The sequence below is a fragment of the Hemiscyllium ocellatum genome, chromosome 39 (genome assembly GCF_020745735.1).
Source record: "Hemiscyllium ocellatum isolate sHemOce1 chromosome 39, sHemOce1.pat.X.cur, whole genome shotgun sequence".
NCBI lineage: Eukaryota > Metazoa > Chordata > Chondrichthyes > Orectolobiformes > Hemiscylliidae > Hemiscyllium > Hemiscyllium ocellatum.
In genome coordinates this window covers 17081600-17103087 of record NC_083439.1, presented here as the reverse complement: position 1 = coordinate 17103087, position 21488 = coordinate 17081600, and the positions used below count along the sequence as shown (strand labels likewise).

Sequence of the window (21488 nt, the reverse complement as noted above, 5' to 3'; positions counted from 1 at the left end):
GAGTCTTTGACAGAAAAGGACCAACAAATTGCATACAGTCATTCTATTCTCTTCCATATGCTACAGTGCCATACCATGTTAAGACAAGGTACTACAACATGTAAGCATTTTGTTAGCATAAAGTTAGCATTTTGTTTGATGCAAAGAACAGAAACAAGAACAAAATAAAAATCAAGAGAAGATAGCTATAAAATAGGCAAAAGATATTGGAACGATTCTGCTTTTGGATTTGATATACCAGTTTTATATAAAACCTGTAGGGTGAGAAAATGTTTTATACTGAAAGCTAATCCTCAACTACAAGCTGCATTAATATAGAAGTTTCGATGTCATAAAATGTTCGCAAGACACTTGCATGGAAGTGTTTTCACATATCATTATAACTGTGCCACAAGAAATATTATGACAGACACCCAATGTTCAGAATCCAAGTAGATTTTCAGGGAGACAAAGGAGACAGGCTGCCAGAGGGCTAGACAGCTGAAAGTATGGCATTAGCTGTGGATTTAAAGTGGCTATGTGTAAAAGGTCAGAATTGGAGGACTATAGAATCTTAAAAGGTACTCAGTGCTAGACTCAGCTATAGACGTAGGGAATGGCATGAAGGAATTTAAAAACAAGGATGTGAATCCTAAAATCAATGTGCTGAAATATCTGGAACTAATATACATCAGCAATGATAAATAAGCAGGATTTGGTGCAAGTTAAGTTACAGGTTGAGGTCAGCCAGGATATATGAGTAATATAAAAAAAGCATAGATGTGGATATTTTGCAGAAGCTGAGGTGAGGAGGGGACGGAGTTGAACAATGCTATGGAGGTGGAAGTAGGCATTTTGATGATGAAGTGTTGGAAAGTTGCTTATGTGTTAACTGCAAGATTACAGTTAAAAACAAATTCTGGTTTTGTGTGGGTGGTAGAGTGTGAGAGTGAACATGGGAGAGAGAGTTGATAGTGACAAAGAAGGGTTTATGATGGAGACGGAAGACAATGGGTTCATTACAATATTTTAATTGAGAGGATATTTATATTCATCCAGTGCTGTTTGGTGGATATGTGTAACAAACTAAAGACAGTGGAAAGGTTTAAGAGATTGCAGTGGTGTACAGTGGATATCAATGGCATCCCTCACCTGGCATTTCACATCCAACTGTGATATTCTCAAGGGCTACATGCAGATAAAAATCTAGAGGTGAACAAGGATTAACCTTTAGTGGAGGTGCAAGGAGGAGGTACAAAGGAAAATCCATTGTAGGTGTTTCTTTGGATACAACTGGTCAGATAATAAAAATAGATTCAGGCAAGGCCAATCTGTCTCATACCTCCCCTTCCTTCCCCTAACCTTTGCCCAAATCTTAGTCCTTGTGCCAAAGAATTCAGCAATCTAATTAGTATTACCCTCCTCCCAAAGGAGGAAAGGCCACCAGCATTTTGGAAAGGCCATCAGCATTCTCAAACTGGCAATGCTTTTCCACAACCTATACCAATGGGGAGAAGGCACAGAAGCCTTAACACATACACCAGCCAGTTTCAAAACAGTTCCTACCCTACTGTTGTTAGAATACTGAATGGACTCACAACCTCCTACTATTTGCATGCACCTGTGCTTTGGTTTTTGCCGCTGTTTACTTATTATTTACTTATCTATGCTATTTAACTATGTGTTCTGCCTGTATTGCTTGCAAGACAAAGCTTTTCATTGTGTCTCAGTACACATGACAATAAATTCAATTCAAGCATAACTTAAAAAGGAATCATATAAATCCACGTTTGTTCTTTCTATCTGTAGAGAACTGCTTCTCAGTATTTAAAAGAATTAAACTTGCATCAAAGACAAATTCTATGCAAATGAATATCTTTGCTGGATTTATATTGGCTTTTGTAAAGATATACATGTAGGGCCATATTGTCAGAGACAATAGGATTGTGGAATCTTTATTCAACTTTGCCTAAGTTGTACAATGTTACAATCAAATAGACATATTCCGCATATTCATTTCAGTGCTTTCAAATAACTACAGAAAAAAGGAATTGCAGAACATTTCTCAAAAAATTAAATAAGAAATTTCAAATGTTACAGCAAATTTAACTAGGTCTTTGGAAAGAAAGACCTGAAAGCTGAACTTATAAAATTTACATTTTATATTATTCAGTTCAATTAAATTTTAGATGGATTGCAGGAAGAGCTAACCTTATTTCCTTGGGAATTGAAATGTAGTCGAGTAACCCTGGCATTGCCAGCTTGGCGGAAACATATAACCTGCTGTGGCCGATTCCATTCAAACATTCGAACACTTCCATCTTGTGCACCTGTAAGGTCTGATGAACACAATTGAAACAAGTAAACTCAATTAATATGAAAATGAAATTACTTTGGTTTTAAATTAGTCTGGTCCAATCCCAACCCACTGCTTCACCTGGAAGGCGTGTCTAGTTGAGAAGGGAGGCAGGTGTTACACTTTCTGTGATTGCAGGCAAAGGTGCCATGGGGACGTGGGTACATGTTGGGAGTCAAGGAAGAGTGGACCAGGGTGTCCTGAAGGAAATGTTCCTTGCAGAGGCCCACAAGGGAGGTGAGTGGAATATGTGCCTAATGGGTAGCATCCCACTCAATCGAGTCTACTGTATATCCTGCTCACAATGTGGTCTCCTCTACACTGGGGAAACGAGCGCAGACTTGGTGACCACTTTGCAAAGCGCCTTTGTCCCGTCTGCAAAAATGACCCCGAGCTTCCAGGTACCTGCCACTTCAAACACCATTTTCCCTAGCCAAAATCTCTGTCTGAGGCTTCAGCAAAGCTCAGCACAAACTGACAAAACAACATCTCATTATCTGCTTGCAAACTCTTCAGTCCTCTGGACTCAATATCAAGTTCAATCATTTTAGGGTTTGAGTCTCTTCTCCCATGTCCTTATGCCAACCCCACACTTGTCATCACATGGGTTGCTAGAAGAAAGTGAGGACTGCAGATGCTGGAAATCAGAGTCAAGAGTGTGGTGCTACAGAAGGGCAGCACGTCAGGCAGCATCCGGGGAACAAGACAACTGACGTTTTGGGTATGAGGAATGAGGCTCATCAGCTGCTACCACACACAACCCCTTGTCAGCTATTAATAGTCCTCATTAACATCTATGCATTCTCCCAGGCTGACCTTTATCCAGTTCTTTATCTGTCCAACTATGTTTCTCTTTGATTGGACTCTAACTCCACCTATTGTTTCCTTCTCACTCCTCCCCCACCCCATCTTCTGCACAATTACTAACCTTTTCCTTGCTACCAAAGTTCTGAAGATGGGTCACTAGACCCAAAGCAAATCCTGCTTTCTCTCCACAGATGCTGCCAGACCTGTTGATTTTTCCAGCAATTTCCATTTTTGTACCTTTTTCATCTGCTGGGAAGCAGGTGACTGGGAAGGTGAGAAGTTGACATTCTTAAATGACCATTTATTGACCATGAAGGGATTTAATTACTGGCAAAATTATCTGTGGAACTTCTCGCTCAACATTTAAGTGCTGAAGTGGTGAAAGGAGGTGTGGGAGAGTTCCTCTCCAGAACAAAGTTGCCTAATTATTTCCCCTTCTTGCCCCCTACAAGGAGGGAAAAATTCAACTGCTGGTCTTATGGTAGTGCACGCTCAATTAAAATCATGAAATTATAGGTTTATGCACCACAATAGACTTGAGTACATAATTGAGGCCAGCATTTTACTGCAGCATAGCAAATGGAAAGGTAGTTACAGCTGTTTTCTTTCTATTGAAACACTGAAACCATAAAGGTGGGATTTCATGAAGAAGCCGGTTGTGAATTCTCCTAGCATCCTGGGCAACATTCTTATTGCAAATAATGGCAAACAAAAACAGATTAACTCAGAATGAATTTTGTTACTGTTTGTTGTAATATTCTGCAAGCAATTGTCTTTCAGATCAGTGAAGCAAAACAACAACTAAAATCACTCTTGTCACTTCAGGATCTTCTAGTTCATTATGTAGTTCAAATGCTACATAAATCCACATTACTTTTTCTTATTGACTATCAGCCATTATATAAATGGTATTTCTTTTATTTTTACCTCTTAAAGTCTGATATTCAATCAGGATTTGGCTCTTTCGGCATTAAGCAATACTTTGATACTTTTCCCATGGCCATAGTATTCTAGTTAGATCAAAGATTCACCAATAAGTTATGTAAACCAGAGCAGTGTATTGGCCATAAATTAACATATTAGTATCTCTTCTTTAATGTAATGTACTTTCCAGTTCAATTTTCCAGAAGGTTGCAGCAGCACAGACATCGTTGATGATAAACTGGCTCAGGGCTGATGGATTCTTTTCAAACTGCACCTTTCTATTTTTATATCTTATTCTTAGACTATTCAAAATGACACTGGATCAGGGTGATAATGATAAAAGCTTTTCACTGTATTTTACTGTCTTTCACACCGTAAAATACATGTGACAATAAAATCATTCATTAACTAAGAATCCATGTGGAAATTGCTGTCCAGTGAGGCAACACTGGATTAAGGCAGCAGGAAAAACCAGGGCATAAGACCTAAACAAGTAATTGAGGTCTCCATTGTGACTGCAGTTGAGTGCTGCTGAAGAGGCTGATGCTCAAGGCAGCACAACAAAATGGATAAAATATTAGGCTGAAGACCCAGCAGGCATGCATATTGCCTGTGACAGCACTACCGATGAAATGCTGTTGCAATGATGAGTGATGACCTCAGGCTTGCCATTCTCTGTACTACAGAGTTCGTGTCATTTTAATATTGCCCAGACCTCTTGCAGTGTATTTGCAACTTTAGCTGATAAATTATGTGGGTTTCACGCACTGTTGGTTAATTCCATTGCCCTCCAAAAGTGGTTCTTAATTATTTCTTAAATAATCACTACTGGCTTCTAACCACTGATGCTTAGGGTGCAGACATTGCACTCAGCCTGCCTTGAGCAATGTGGCAGAATAACATTGGCAAAAAGGCCCGAGATAATTTTTCAAATTTTCCCAGCGCTCACACCTTTAACCCCACCCTCAAGGATTCTGAGAAATATCCCAATTAGATTAGAACTAAATTGAAAACAAGTCAAAAGGAGAAAATAAATAGAATGACAAACAAGATAAGCTTAACTTTAAATAAAAAGTTAACATTTCAGACTGATAACCTTTCATGGGAACTGGAAAGAAGTTAGAGATGGAACAGGTTACAAGAATTACACAGACAGGAAAAATGACTAGGAAAAAGTGAGAACTGCAGATGCTGTAGATTAGAATCAAAAGTTCTGGCACTGGAAAAGCACAGCAGGTCAGGCAGCATCCGAGGAGCAGGGGAGTTGACATTTCAAGCGTAAGCAGAGACTTTCCTGCACTTCCAAACTCCAGCGCATCTCCTCCACTTCCCGCACCTCTGCCCTTGACTCCCACCCCTCCAACCACAACAATGATAGAACCCCTTCCTCACCTTCCACCTCACCAATCTCTGGATCCACCGCCACTTCTACCACCTACAATCCCAGCACCTTCCCTTACTACCGCAAGTGTATAAAATCTGCACCCACACCTCTCCCCTCACCTCCATCTAAGGACCCAAAGGATCCTTCCACATCCGGCAAAGATTTTCCTGTACATCCAAATACTGTGTCCATTGCTCCCAATGTGGTCCTCTCTACATTGGGAACAGTTCAGGGAACATCTCTGGGACACATGCACCCAACAACCCCACTGCTCTGTGGCTGACCACTTCAACTTCCTCTCCAACTGTGCCAAGGCCATGCAAGTCATGGGCCTCCTCCACAGCCAAAGCCAAGCCACCCAAAACCTGGAGGAGGAACGCCACATCTTCCGCTCTGGGACCCTCCAATCCCATGACATCAATGTCGATTTCACCAATTTCCTCATCTCCCCTCCTCCAAACTTATTCCAAATCCAACCCCCCAACTCGGCACCACCCTCTTGGTTTGTCCTACCTGTCCATTTTCCTTCCCACCTACCCGCTCCACCCTATCAGCTTCATCTACCTATTGCCTTCCAAGCTACCTTCCCCCAAGCAATTGCCTCCCCCCACCCCCCCCATTTATCTCTCAGCCCCCTTGTCACCTCCCCATATTCCTGATGAAGGGCTTATTCTCAAAAGGTCGACTCTCCTATTCCTTGGACGCTGCCAGACCAGCTGTGCTTTTCCAGCTCCACATTTTTGACACAGACAGGAAAAGACTGGTGGGAGAAGAATGAAAGGAAAACATTGTGACAATATGAAAGGCAGGAGAGATTCAATTGATAAAAAACAAAATCAATTATTGTTCATGTCAGTACTCACAATATCGGTGAGCTGGATGTGAAGTCATCCTTTTCACATTGTTTAAGTTCCTCTTTATGAGCTACAACAGGGAATAATACGTTATTCACATAAAGACAGTGTCCTGTATTTAATTTTTAATATGTCAATGTAGGTACAAAGAAAATGCAAGTCACTTTAGCATGTTGGTACCAACATGCTACTTTTTTGTGAAAAAATGGAATTAAAGCCAAGTTAAACAAGGAAGTGAGCAGTTCATTCTATTGATCAGCATAAATCTGAAATTTTTAAATTCAGTTTGGCAATTAACGTCTTTGATTATTACATTCGTTTTACTATCAAAAAACATTGCTCCAGCACATTATCTTAAGTACAATTGTCAAAATAATTTACAATTGATACACTGGACGCAACAAATGTTAATTATAGCAAGTTTTTGTAAACTCTAGGAAATTTTCTCTCAACTTTCTTCCTTCATTTCCAGTACTAGAAGTGATGACTGCTTTCTGGGATAAAATTACATAAAAATATACGTTGCTCTTATAGTTTTTTTCTCGGACACTCAGCTAACATTACATCCTGTTTGTTGAACTGGATGAGATCAGTTAGTTAAACAATGACTAAACAGAGGCTGGAGTTCAATTCAGAGACCTCTTTGCTTGAAAGGCTTAGCTATTCACTGGATGAACATACTGATCAATTGAGGCATCAAGATTTGATTCACATAGAAAATAGGAACAAGAGTGGGTCATTCAGCCTTTTCAGCCTGCTCCACTATTCCATAGGATCATGGCTGATCAGACTCAGCTTTCTGTTCCCACTTTTGCCCCACACCTTTGATCCTTTTAGCCATAAAAATGATATCCATCTCCTTCTTGAGAACATTCAATGTTTTGGCCTCAGATGTTTTCTGTGACAGAAGCTTCCACAGGCTCACCACTCTCTAGGTGAAGAAACATCTTATTTCTGCCCTAAATAATTCATGTTCTGTCCTTAGACTGTGGCCACTTGTTATGAAAATGGAAGTACCTTACACCTACACATTCTAACAAGAGAGTTTAATCGAATAAAAAGCCAAAAGTCATGGTTGGGTGGCATGGGGGCTCAGTGGTTAGCACTGCTGCCTCACTGCTCCAGGGACTCGGGTTCAATTCTACCCTTGGGAGACTGTCTGTGTGGAGTTTGCACATTCTCCCCATGCTGTCAGTGGTGCTGAACATTGAGCTACCATCAAGGAACCTCCCCACCTCTGACTTTATGATCAAGAGAAGATCATTAATGAAACAGTTGAAGATGGTTGGGCCTAGGACAATGCCCTGAAGAAGTCCTGCAGCTGATGACAGCTTTAACGAGCACAACCTTGTGACAGGTATAAAAATGAGTGAAAAAAAAAGGTTAAAAGAATATGGAATGCAAACAGGGGGACTAAAGAGCACAGCTCAAAATGTATTAAAACAAGGTATTGCTAAATATGGTCTGAATTCCTGAGAGAAGAGGTGTATGTGTGCGTTAGTCAGGAATACAAATACTTTGCATTTTGATTTTAACTCCGTCAATATTTCCCTCCTCCCTGATATTTTTCACTTCTTTAAAAAAATGGTAAGGTGGTAACTCTCAAATTAGATAAAAGTGAATGAAGGATATCTTAAATAAAGACAGAATTAGCAAAGTTGGCTGTTTATAATTGGACATACCACAGTGGCTCCTGTACTGGTTTGCCCACTTCCTAACCAAGGCATTGACGAAGAAGCAGAAAGCTGGCTGGATCCAAAATGAGTTGTACTTGTTTGGCTAGTACTCACTGTTGAGCGGTGCTCAAGATCATCAGAACTATAAGAGATCATAATGACTATATTACAACTTTGGATGATGCAAATGCTGAAGTTCAAATTTAATTTTGAAACACAATCTTATTTCATATTACACTTAAGAATAATTTTAATGGATTAAATAAAGTTTTTTACCTTCTAGATTCCCTGTCTGAATCTTCACCAATCCAGGTATAGGGCTGGTCAGCCAGAATTGCAGATACGTCAAGTTCTTGGACATCATGAGTTGAAGCCAACACCATCTCGTTGGAATTTGCCTTTTAAAGAGGAGAAAAAAAACTGAATTCAAACAAAAAGGAAAATTTTATAAAGCACAGATATCATATATAAAAAAAACCAATATTAGCAACGACCTTTAACACTGCAGGTAAATTCATCAAGCTACTAAGAAAGAAATCCACAAAATATTTGCAATTTGTAACAGAACCCATTTATCAAAAAAGTTGGGTAGTATTTTGAAGATGTTGAGAGAGTGGGGCCAGGTGGATTACAGCAAGTTCGGGAGAAATGTATGGGGGAGCTGTTTTGAGTTCAGGAAATGTAGAAGCATTATTTTCTGAATGTCTTGCAGTTTTTAACTGCAGAACTTGAACATGTTTTTGTATGTTTTCCACTCAAAGATAAAATAGCTACTACAGTAGGATAGAAGAACTACAATTGAACAAGGCCTAGGAAATGAGATACAATGTGTACAATGTGGGAGAGGAAGAGCTTGTGCTGGTGCCAGCAGCAGAGGGGTAGCAACGTGTGTGTTGCAGCTGGGGTCCAATTAAGGGAGGGATGGGTGCAGCCAGATCTTGGCAGGGAGACAAATGTCCCTGTTCAGCTTTATATAGTTGGACAACACATTCTTGCGCATGTCCACAAGCAGTACAATAAAGATTACTTACCCTCTCAGTAAGCCTTGCTTTTCCTCTTTTCATTGCCATTATTTCCAAAGGCTGGAAAGCTCAAACTCATTTGCTTGAAAATAGAATTGTTGTTAACACAAAGGCACACAGCCTTGCTAAAATATTTAAACAACTAGCCCACCTTCTGCAAGTAGAGTGGGTTGTCTGTCCCTCATCAGACTTCAAGAAGTCAATGGGATCAAGGCAATTGAGCTCCTGATTCAGAGAGTTAATATCACACCAGAACCAAACCCAGCTGGCTTTTGGAGGTTAAAACCTCCCCTAACAGAGTTGATGTGTCTGTGGCTGAAAAGTGAAGTAGCAGGTTAACATTTTATTAATGAACCTTTATTAGAATTGAAAAGTGAAAAGTAAGTAAAGCTTTTATGTCAGGTAGGAACAAATAATACAAGTGGAGATGAGCAGAATTGTTAACTAAATCATCATCTCAAAAACAGATGACATAAAAGACTGTCTCAACAAGGCACTGGAAAATATTAAACCAAAAAAACATGCAAACAGCAGAATGAGAAGAGGTAATGGGACAAGTCCCCTGAAAGAAAAGAGTAAGGGAATAAAGTAAAGAGAGAAAATAAAATTAAAACTGCAGGTGGCCTGAAATAAAAACAGAAAATGCTGAAATGACACAGTGGGAAGCAGAAAACAGCTAACACCTCTGCTTTAAAGCAGGTGTCTCCCCAAGGAATAATGTTCTGAAAAAGGTTCCATGTCCAAATGTCAACTTACTTTTCCTTCTTGAACAGACCCACAGTACATCAGTGACCTAGGGTGTAATATTCTCTGCTCTAAAGGTGGCAAGAAGGGGAAATAAAGGGTTGAGGTCACCCTGAAGCAAAATGCATCCCCTTCTCACCATCTCAACAATTTAATGTGAGGCATGAATATCCATGGGTAACTTTCTCAATTTGCTAGAGGTTAATTAATGGCCACTTAAAAGCCACCACCTCTCTGAATCTGTCTCCTGCAAGGCTGAGAAAGCTGGTTAATTTTCTGATTACCTGTCTACAGGTTTTGGGTGGGTGGGTGGTAGGGAATGTGCTCCACTTACTCCAATCTGGGCACAACTGCAGGCACAGATAACTTGCAAGGAGTCAAAGGGGTGACCTTTCAATGCCACCCCCTTGACTCCGAACCTGCCAATACCTCTTCCTTGGTGACCCCCAACCTGTCAGTCACCACCTATCACACTAACTGCTCCATCATAAAAACATAGAAAAATTCTGCCCTACATTATTTCCATTAGCAGGTTGGAAATGTAACTGGATTTCCAAAAGGTATAAATGATGCTGGATGCTACTGAAGATTAAAAATTAACTACTTGGGGGAGTTGAGTTCTATGTTCAAGCCTAGGCAATTATGCAGGGGCTATGTTGTCATAGAAAGTCTGGCAAAATGTGTAATGCCGTCTACTAATGTTAGAGATACACATCACAATTGCTGCCCATTGACATTTAATGGAAGGTGTGGTATAACAGCTCCTGTGCATCACCATGTCAATGAGAAACTAGAAATTCTACAAAACTAGCAATTCTACAAAACTAGCAAGACTGACTCCATAGGGTTAAAAGTTTGTAAAATATTTCAGCTGGTGGAATTCATAAGCCACTTATCGTTCTTACCTTATTAATTGCAAATGCCATTATGGCATCTGAATCTTTGTGAATAATCTTTGCTTTTCTACCAGGATAGCCCAGCTCTGTTTCAACCTAAAAGATTGTATTACGTATGAGTACTATGGTTGTGAGTATATCCACACACCTTAAAAATCATATACTGATGATGTTATTTGCCTTTAATATGGAAATAAAACACAAACACACAGCAAAAAAATTTAAAACTCACCAGCATTACTATTTGTTTAATGGTTTTAGCATTGCAGCAAACAGCTGTATATAAATTAGCAATGTAATCCTTTTGAATTCACACAGAATGACATATTTGTGCTTGCACTGCAACCTCCACAGACATAACAACTATGAGATGGACCTCCACTTGTGTACAATTATTTACTTTCACATGCCATTAAACAAGACGGTGAAGCTAGTGTATGTATAACAGCTGCTAAAGGTGAGGGGTGGGTAAGGGATGCTACCTTGTTGCTTCCACGATGTTCCGCTACGCAGTTTTGTTTGACTTGATCCACATGGTCTTCTACTGACTACACAACACAGCACACAGTCACAGCACATTACACATGCACAGAAATAAAAAAAAAACGAAAATGAATAAAATGTTTTTACTGAATTAAAAAAATGAAGCCTTGGCAGTATTATATTTGGGAGAATAAAGCTATTTTATTGTACGGGACAATTTAAAAAAATTCTCATCTAAGTATTTCGGCAATGGAATTTTTCTTTCTCTTTTCATATAAAGATTGAAAGACGACAAAAAGGGTTTCAAAGTGGACTACAGAGAGAGAGAGAGCGCGAGCGAGCAAGAGAGAGAGAGAACGCGAGAGAGAGAGAGAGCGCGAGAGAGAGAAAACAAAAAAGAAAAAGAAAAAGAAAAGCAGGGGCAGCAGGCAATGGAAATGGGAAGAAACTGAATCCAACTCCCCCCAACACCCCCCACCCCCCCGCGCTTAACACCAAAAGACAGCAGTGAAAACTAGGTGTGTCAAGTGCACTGTCACCCAGAAAGCAAAATTTAGTTTCAAAATCAAACTTGCTTTACCATGAGAAAGAATTAAAAGATTTGAAATTGATGAAACCAAAAGGCAGAACCACAATAAGCATCAACGAGAACTATTATCAGAAAAGCAAGATGTCAACATTACTAATATTAATGTTTAATGAACTAAGTGAGTAAATTCTGACAAATTCTTTAATAGTACATCCCAAAAAGATTAATCAACTGAAAACCTCCCTTGATATTCCTAATGTCTTCCAAGAAAAAACATTTATCTGAATGGGGAAATAAAGAATTCAGAAGAGATCAGTTACTAGATAAATGCTAGGTGCTGCATTTTGAAAATGCAAAACAGACCAGGACTCACACAGTTAATGGTAAGGTCCTGGGGAATATTGCTGAAGTGGAGGTGCAGCTTCATATCTCCTTGAGAGTAGAGTCGCAGGTAGATAGGATAATGAAGGCGACATTTGGTATGCTTACCTTTATTGGTCAGAGCATCGAGTATAGGAGTTGGGAGGTCATGTTGCGGCTGTACAGGACATTGGTTAGGTCACATTTGGAATATTGCATGCAATACTGGTCTCCCTCCTATCAGAAAGATGTTGTGAAATTTGAAAGGATTCAGAAAAGATTTACAAGGATGTTGCCAGGGTTGGAGGATTTGAGCTATAGAGAGAAGTGAAATGGGACAAATGACAAGCAAGTGTGCATTTTCAGCATATCTTTTCATTTCTGTAGAGGTGTGAAGAATTACCAATGTAAAGAACAATGGTTTCACGGTATATGCTTACAGTAGCTGTCCAACTTCAAATAGGGAACCCTTGGGCCTGACTGACAAATGCAATACTTTCTTTAGGAGGTATAACAAGTGGCTGAGGACAAAGAGAAATTAAATTCGTCTATAACAGAGATCCTGCTGATGAATGTGGTTTTCTTCCTGCTCAGACAAAATCAAAAATCCGAATTCCATCATCCTTACATGTTTGAATATCAAACTGATTGACAAAAAATGCTCAACAACCCCACTGACTTGCCACCAGGCAAAACATGTTAAACTTGGAGGAAATAAAGATTTTATAATGAAATAAAATCTGGAATGCAACAAACAAAGTGAACATACAAAGTTAGGTGAAGTAGTCACAGAAAACCAGAATGTCATGACAATGTTTGTATGAAATCACCATGCAGTCACTAACAACACTATATTTTCATTTATAAAATTTTAGTGGTAAAACTTGAAGTTTACACAGAAAGGTGATTGATTTTCTTTTTAAGAGGAAGAATTATCCAGAGGCTGACTGTTACAAGATTCAGATCATGATACATTCTGGGAGAAAGAACATTTATATTTTGATTTCTGAACAGCCTCCTTATAGTCAAATTGATATGTTCAGAAAGCCAGCATTATGCATAGAGAAGGCCAAAAGGAATACACAAATCAGAATAAACAAGCAAGATTTGGGTTAAGTGAACAATACTGCCAGGGCTATAAAACAAGGAGGCAAGCAGTAAATTGATGATGTGCCTAACTTATTCAAGGTAATTCAGTATGCATTTCCTTATACTTAGATTAAAGCAAATTTCATTAGGGTGTAGGTTGTTATGAATTCTTGATAATACATTATTTAAAAAGGTGGTTTCCTTCCAACTGAATTGTCATTGAAATTAGCAGCAGGAGTATGCCATTCAGCCCTTTGAGCTTGCTCTGCCACTCAAATGGATCATGGTTGAATCTTGGTGTTAATGCCATTATTCCCACTTTCTCTGCAGCTCCCTTAATGCCTTTAAAATGGGAGACTAAGGCTGGGGTTTTTGATTACTCGTAGGTTCAAGAAGGGGTACAGGTGCGATTTGAAAATCATTTTTCAGGATAATGATACTGGATCTCCCCCCCTTTGGAATGCAATACAATTTTCAATGGAGGAGTGAGAGGAGAGAGACACAGCGGGACAATGTAATTTGCAAAACTGAAATCTGCAAACCTGAATAGTCTGATGCGTTAGTGTGCAAAATGTCAGGTTCATACCAGATAGGAGTTTTTTTTAAAAAAGTTATTTTCTAAACATTAAGCCATGGGAACCTTGCAGTGAAATGTGTGCTCTATCTTGCATTTGATCATCTAGGCCACTTTTGAACTTTTTGGGCCTGCCAAAATGCTGCCTGCTCTCTAACAAAGGGGACATATCCCATTATGACTGAATAACATGGTTCCATTAGTAACAGTTAATAAATATGGATGCAAAATTACTAGATTTAAGTTATATATTATAAATAGATATAAATAAATAAATAAATAGAAACGCAAGTACGGCTAAAATATGCACAAACTACTAAGTAAATATTTATAATAACTGAGTTTTCATGCCCTTCCTTTTCAATTAAAAGGATGGTGTGGTTAGATATGTTAAAATCATGTCCTGTATATGGACATAGCTGGGGCTGCTGGGGGCAGAGAATGTAGAATCTGGAGCTGGTCTGAGTTAGATTTTGGGGGTGGGGGGGCCAAAGTTAGTCTTGAGAAGCACTCCTGTTCTTTATGGTCCACAAACAAATCATTTATAAATTTAGAATTATAATGTATAATATCATCTTATTGATTGCTAAACTCCCATAACCCAGATTAAAACTTGCATTAAATTCTTAATTGCACCTTACATTTCAAAATTAATGCAATTGCTTCCACCTGTCGATTTTGACAAAAGAAAACAGCAGTTAAAGCATTGATATCTTGGAGCATGTCAGAAATACAATGGGAAAAGCTTTACCATCATGTTAAACAACTACCTAACTTTTCCCACTGAATGGATAAATTTAAAAGTAAGTATTCAGGGTCTAGACATAGTAATTCTGTTAATGCTAAATTGATTTCTTCAACTGAATTTATACAAGTTGACACATCATCATTTGTATAATTTGTGTTTAGCTTTACAGTCATAGCAAATATGTCTTTAAATCTAAAATACTAATTCCAGAATTCCAAATCTTAAAAAAGGCAAGAACTTTTATCTTTATTGCCATTTACCTCACTTTGCTTTCGTTTCTTTGTGAATATAAATCTGATGAATGTGTCTTGTAGAATTTCTTGTTTAACCAAGAAATGCCATAGCCTTTTAACAGGAAACGTTGAGTAATGTCGTGACCTGATGTAAAATAAATAACAGTGAATGATGGACATGCAGCCACAACTAATTAAATATTTTTGTGTCTTTCTTTTAATTGATGATAAATCATATGACCAATTATCAGTAATTTTATTTAAAGTGGTAGTACTTTTCAGAAATGATTTGTAACATATCAGACGAAACATTTCATGCAAATACATCTCCAATAACATTATGTGTATTAAGCTTTAAACCCAGCCTAACTTTCCCATCCTTAAATGCAGGATGCTATGTCAATCTGATGTTTGCTGGCCATTTGAGATAAAATAAAATGCTGGCTTCAAAAGTTCTAAGGCGATGATGCTGAACTTGTATCGAACCTTGGAAATACTGCACCAGCCATTTAGCCTTGGCCAGTGTATTTCAGGAGAGATACAGAACTATTCAAAGGCTAGAAGTTGTAAGGATGGTTGTTGAACTGCGAACATTAAGTTATGAGGGAAAACAGCATTCCCTGAAACCTACTCTGAATAACAGGGGAATGAATTGACAGGTAAATGAAGACATTCATTGGTATGAAGAATTTGAATATAGCATATTACGCTTGAACTTTGAACAGAATTATCCCATAGTGTAAAGGGTTAACATTAAAATACAAGACAGTTTACACCACTGTAAGATCACATGACTACTAGAACTACTGGGAGATGGTTCTATCTAGAAGCCTTCTGTTAAGTCTGGTCCTCTACTCAGATAAAAGACAATATTCAATGAAAAGTAATGTTCAGCGATAACTGGGTTTCCTAATGTAGTTACCAATCCAAATTCCAGAAACTAGATTATAATTGCAATGATAGAACAGTCCCTGGGATGACAGAGTTGTTCAATTATGAGAAATTTGGGTAAATTGTGCGCATATTCTCTAGTTTACAGAATGAGGAGTCATCTTATTGAAACAAGACAGTTACTAAAACTCTGCTCTCTAGTTTGTCAATGTATAAAGGGGAACAGAGCTGAAAATGTGTTGCTGGAAAAGCGCAGCAGGTCAGGCAGCATTCAAGGAACAGGAAATTTGATGTTTGATGAAGGGCTTATGCCCGAAACGTCGAATTTCCTGTTCCTTGGATGCTGCCTGACCTGCTGCGCTTTTCCAGCAACACATTTTCAGCTCTGATCTCCAGCATCTGCAGACCTCAGTTTCTTCTATAAAGAGGAACATATAATGGGCTCTTTGCTTAAGATTGAGAGTAGGAGAAATGTCTTCGCTCAGAGTTGTGAATCATTTGGATTTTCTACTCCAGATGGCTGTGAATTCTTGATTTCTCAGAGAATTAAGGGATATTGGGAAAGCAGAGTTGAAATCCAAGATAATCCAGGACAGCAATGAATGGTGGATCAGTATTGACAGGTTGTATGGTCCTGAAAAATGTGTTGCTGGAAAAGCGCAGCAGGTCAGGCAGTATCTAAGGAGCAGGAGAATCGACGTTTCGGGCATGAGCCCTTCTTCAGGAATGAGGAGGGTGTACCAAGCAGGCTAAGATAAAGGGTAGGGAGGAGGGACTTGGGGGAGGGGCATTGGGAATGCGATAAGTGGAAGGAGGTTAAGGTGAGGGTGATAGGCTGGAGAGGGAGTGGATGGGGGGGGGGGGGGGGGGGAAAGAGGTCGGGAAAAAAAGATAGCAGGTCAAGAAGGCAGTGCTGAGTCCGAGGGTTGGGACTGAGATAAGGTAGGGGGAGGGGAAATGAGAAAGCTGGAGAAATCTGCATTCATCCCTTGTGGTTGGAGGGTTCCGAGGCTCTCCTCCTCCAGGCAGGCTTTATTCCTGATGAAGGGCTTTTGCCCGAAATGTCGATTTCGCTGCTCCTTGGATGCTGCCTGAACTGCTGTGCTCTTCCAGCACCACTAATCCAGAATCTGGTTTCCAGCATCTGCAGCCATTGTTTTTACCCCGTAGTGTTGCCATGGTCTGGCGATGGAGGAGTCCAAGGACCTGCATATCCTTGGTGGAGTGGGAGAGGTGTTAAAGTGTTCAGCCATGGGGCGGTTGGGTTGGTTGGTGCGGGTGTCCCAGAGGTGTTCTCTGAAACATTTCGCAAGTAGGTGGCCCGTCTCCCCAATGTAGAGGAGGCCACAGCGGGTGCAGCGGATGCAGTAAATGATGTGTGTGGAGGTGCAGGTGAATTTGTGACGGATATGAAAGGATCCCTTGGGGCCTTGGAGGGAAATGAGGGGGGGGGGGGGGGGGAGATGTGGGCGCAAGTTTTGCATTTGTTGCAGGGGAAGGTGCGGGAGTGAAGGTTGGGTTGATGGGGGGTGTGGACCTGACGAGGGAGTCGAGGACGGAGTGGTTTTTCCGGAATGCTGGTAGGGGAAGGGAGGGAAATATATCCTTAGTGGTGGGGTCTGTTTGGAGGTAGCGGAAATGGTGAAGGATGGTACGATATATCTGGAGGTTGGTGGGGTGGTAGGTGAGGACCAGTGGGGTTCTGTCCAGGTGGCGATTGGAAGGCCGAGGTTCAAGGGCGGTGGAGCGGGAAGTGGAGGAGATGCGATGGAGAGCATCGTCAACCACGTCTGAGGGGAAATTGCGGTCTTTGAAGAAGTAGGCCATCTGGGTTGTTCGGTATTGGAATTGGTTCTCCTGGGAGCAGATGCGGCGGAGGCGAAGGAATTAGGAATATGGGATGGCGTTTTTACAGGGGGTAGGGTGGGAGGAGGTGTAATCTAGGTAGCTGAGGGAGTTGGGCGGTTTATAGTAAATGTCCGTGTTGAGTCGGTTGCCCGAGATAGAAATGGAGAGGTCTAGGAAGGGAGGGGGAGTGGAGGAATCTGAGACGGTCCAGGTAAATTTGAGGTCAGGGTGGAAGGATTTAGTAAAGTGGATGAACTGTTCAACCTCCTCGTGGGAGCACGAGGCAGCGCCGATACAGTCATCGATGTAGCGGAGGAAAAAGGTGGGAGTGCTGCCAGTGTAAGCAGAGGAAAAGATGGGGGGGGTGGAGCAGAAGAAAAAAAGGTGGGGGGTGGCTCAACAAGGACTTTTACTATAAACCGACCGACTCCCACAACTACCTAAATTACACCTCCTCCCATCCTGCCCCCTATAAAAACGCCATCCCATATTCCCAATTCCTTCACCTCCACTGCATCTGCTCCCAGGAGGACCAATTCCAATACCGAACAACCCAGATAGCCTCCTTTGTCAAAGATCACAATTTCCCCTCAGACATGGTTGACGATGCTCTCCACCGCATCTCCTCCACTTCCCACTCCTCCGTCCTTGAACTTCGCCCCTCCAATCGCCACCAGGACAGAACCCCACTGGTTCTCACCTACCACCCCACCAACCTCCAGATATATCGTATCATCCTTCGTCATTTCTGCCACCTCCAAACAGACCCCACCACCAAGGATATATTTCTCTTCCCCTCCCCTATCAGCGTTCCAGAAAGACCACTCCGTCCTCGACTCCCTCGTCAGGTCTACACCGCCCACCAACCCACCCTTCACTCCCGGCACCTTCCCCTGCAACTGCAAGAAATGCAAAACTTGTGCCCACACCTCCCCCCTCACTTCCCTCCAAGGCCCCAAGGGATCCGTCCATATCCGTCACAAATTCACCTGCACCTCCACACACATCATTTACTGCATCCGCTGCACCCGCTGTGGCCTCCTCTACATTGGCGAGACAGGCTGCCTACTTGCGAAATGCTTCAGAGAACACCTCTGGGACACCTGCACCAAACAACCTAGCCACCCCAAGGCTCAACACTTCAATTCCCCCTCCCACTCCACCAAGGACATGCAGGTCCTTGGACTCCTCCATTGCCAGACCATAGCAACATGACAGCTGGAGGAAGAGCACCTCGTCTTCTGCCTAGGAACCCTCCAACCACAAGGGATGAATGCAAATTTCTCCAGCTTTCTCATTTCCCCTCCCTCCCACCTTATCTCGGTCCCGCCTTCTTAACCTGTTATCTTCTTCCCGACCTTCCCCCCACCCCCACCCCCTCTCCAGCCTATCACCCTCACCTTAACCTCCTTCCACCTATTGCATTCCCAATGCCCCTCCCCCAAGTCCCTCCTCCCTACCTTTTATCTTAGCCTGCTTGGCACACCCTCCTCATTCCTGAAGAAGGGCCTCTGCCCGAAACGTCGATTCTCCTGCTCCTTGGATGCTGCCTGACCTGCTGTGCTTTTCCAGCAACAAATTTTTCAGCTTTGATCTCCAGCATCTGCAGTCCTCACTTTCTCCAGGTTTTATGGTCCTCTCCTGCTTTTTCTTGTGTTTGACCTTCAGGGTCGACTACTTTCATAATTTTCTTAACTCACCTAACAATCACCTATGACGAAAGTTTGTGGCAATTATTTTATATCTTGCAACCTTTGTTTCCTTTTCATGGGATTTAGGACAATAAAAAATAACTTACAAATAACTATTTTGAAAATAATTTTTTACATTTACTCTCTGGGAATAGTTATAGGATACATACTTAAGGAACAGGTAATCAGAGTTACCAAAATGCTTATTTAACATTCTAAAAATGTACTAAACGGCATCTTCTGTTTGTTCCCTTACTTAAATGGAGTATTTTCTGGTTCAAGCATTGCTTTGTGTCGCAAAATGGCTGGTCCAGCAGCTGCCGAGAAATCACTTGGGTAGGTGTTAATATAACTTGGAGGTGGGCCTTCAAATTGTTCCATTTTTGCCTGTAGCAATTGTTCCCAGTTTTCTAAAGTCTTAATGACAGCATTGCCCAATGGTGAAGTTACTGGAAGATCTGTGAACAAAGTTAAACATTTATTTTGAAGAACAAAATTGGAAGTCACTTTTTAAAACAGCTTTCACCTCTCATGTAAAATTTAAACTAAAATTACTTTGCGTTTCAAAATCAAAGTGAATACTGTTTGGTTGAAAAAAACCTTAACTTTATTATTCATCCTGTTTGAATATTTGTTTTTTTCATTATTAACCAGTGAAATTTACACATTATTACCAGTGAAATTTACACATTACAAAATTATTTTTTATTGCTATAAAAACCCTTGCATACCCCTTTTAACTTTGTATCTTACATAAATTTCTTGAAAAAAAAGCAGAGGCATTTCAGCGGAGAATCCATATGTTAAATAAAAGTCTTTCCAGCTGATTCAACCTACGACCTTATTCAATTGTTTTTGTTTATTGCACATGTAGGAGTTTATATTGATTGTGAATACTGGGGCAGATTATAAGACAGCAAGATGATGAAGGCAGATTATTAAAATATGGGCTGCCACAAAACATATTCAATACAGAAAAGTGAGAGATGATACATTTTGATAGGATAAATCAGAGGAGAATGCAATAAACTAAACGTTACAATTTTTAAAAGGAGACGAAGGAAAGAGAGACCTGGGAATACTTGTGCACAGATCTTTGAAAATGTCAGAACAGATTAACAGAAGTTGTAAAAATAATGAGGTCCTAGGCTTTATAAACAGTACCAGAAAGTTATGCAAAGCCTATATAAAGTACGAGGTCTGCCTCTGCTGATATCTTGTGCCCAGAATTGGACACATTTGAGTAAGGATATCAGGGCTTTGCTCAAGGTACCGAATGTTTTCAGGGATCATAGTTACATGGTTAATTAGGAAAAACTGGGATTGCTCTCTACAGAGCAGCGAGAAGCCTTGATGGAGTTATTTATAATTATGAAAGGATTACACTGGTAACAGTTTCTATTGATTTCTCCAATAACTGAAAGGTTAATTGCCAGAGAACACAAGTTTAAGGTGTTTGGCAAATAAAGAGGCGCAAAATGGGGAAAAGCTTCAGGTTCTCACTTGCTTAAGGTCTGAAAGCTAATGCCTCATTAGATAGCGGATATAGAATCTATAGTAGCTTGTGAAAGGAACTGCATGAATACTTGAAGAAAAATGTGCAGGACTATTGTGAGAGCAGTGGAGCAGGATTAACATTACAGCTCTATGAAACACTGGTACACTGCATGCTAACCAGTGTCTGCAGTTCTTTGTTTTATTTTACCTTTATCAATCTGTTCACAATATTTCAAATTAATTTTGTTAGAAGCATGGAATTATATTGAAAATTTTAGCTTTTTGCTATCCTTCAAAATAAGAAAATAATTAAATAATGAAACAGATTCAACAATTGAGTAACAATTGCCTCCATAAAGTTTTTTTTTATAAACAGAACAAAAGGTTAAATTCTAGTTCTTAAAACTTGCAAAGAGTAAATGTTTAAAGTTTTTTTTAAATTCAAAAGAATGATAATGTTTGAAAATCAGGATGATTTGTTTTAATTCTTACAAAATATCTCCAACAATGACTTAAACAAACAGAAAAGTCTAGTACCTGCAAATTCCAATCCTGCAACAGGAAAGAAGTTCCTCACATTGTTCAATGCAAGCTTAACCATTCCTAAACGTATCAGTGCCCAGCTGTAAAATAAATGTAAATGCCTTTAACAGACACAAATTTTTGATTTTACCAATTAAACTGGAGATTAAATCAACACTGAATTGAAGATTATTAACTCATTCTGTTCTATCTGATCGTCTTGAATCAAATAAATTATTAGTACTCATTTTTTAAACCATTCGGCAAGCAACATAAAGGATACAATGGCCGATTTTTGCCAAAAATCTACCAAGTGTCAATTTCAGGCAATTTAATGGATGCTTTCTCTCTGAATGACCTCATGCAATTTTAATCAAAAAG

General features: G+C 40.1%; 1 protein-coding gene across 8 annotated transcripts in view; it reads right to left on the bottom strand.

Moving 5' to 3' along the window:
• The window catches only part of dmxl2 (Dmx-like 2), a 139447-nt gene that overhangs the window by 10567 nt on the left and 107392 nt on the right, over positions 1 to 21488 (bottom strand). For 5 of the 8 annotated variants that reach the window (XM_060853085.1, XM_060853087.1, XM_060853088.1 and 2 more), the window contains 9 exons: positions 21123 to 21208; positions 19345 to 19546; positions 14686 to 14803; positions 11125 to 11190; positions 10652 to 10738; positions 8257 to 8378; positions 7987 to 8122; positions 6314 to 6374; positions 2191 to 2318 (listed from right to left, as the gene is read on the bottom strand). In XM_060853085.1, coding sequence (XP_060709068.1) covers positions 2191 to 2318; positions 6314 to 6374; positions 7987 to 8122; positions 8257 to 8378; positions 10652 to 10738; positions 11125 to 11190; positions 14686 to 14803; positions 19345 to 19546; positions 21123 to 21208 — 1006 coding nt within the window. Of the gene's footprint in view, positions 1 to 2190; positions 2319 to 6313; positions 6375 to 7986; positions 8123 to 8256; positions 8379 to 9011; positions 9085 to 10651; positions 10739 to 11124; positions 11191 to 14685; positions 14804 to 19344; positions 19547 to 21122; positions 21209 to 21488 lie in introns of those variants that run through there. The other 3 variants (XM_060853086.1, XM_060853091.1, XM_060853094.1) reach the window with 3 other exon arrangements.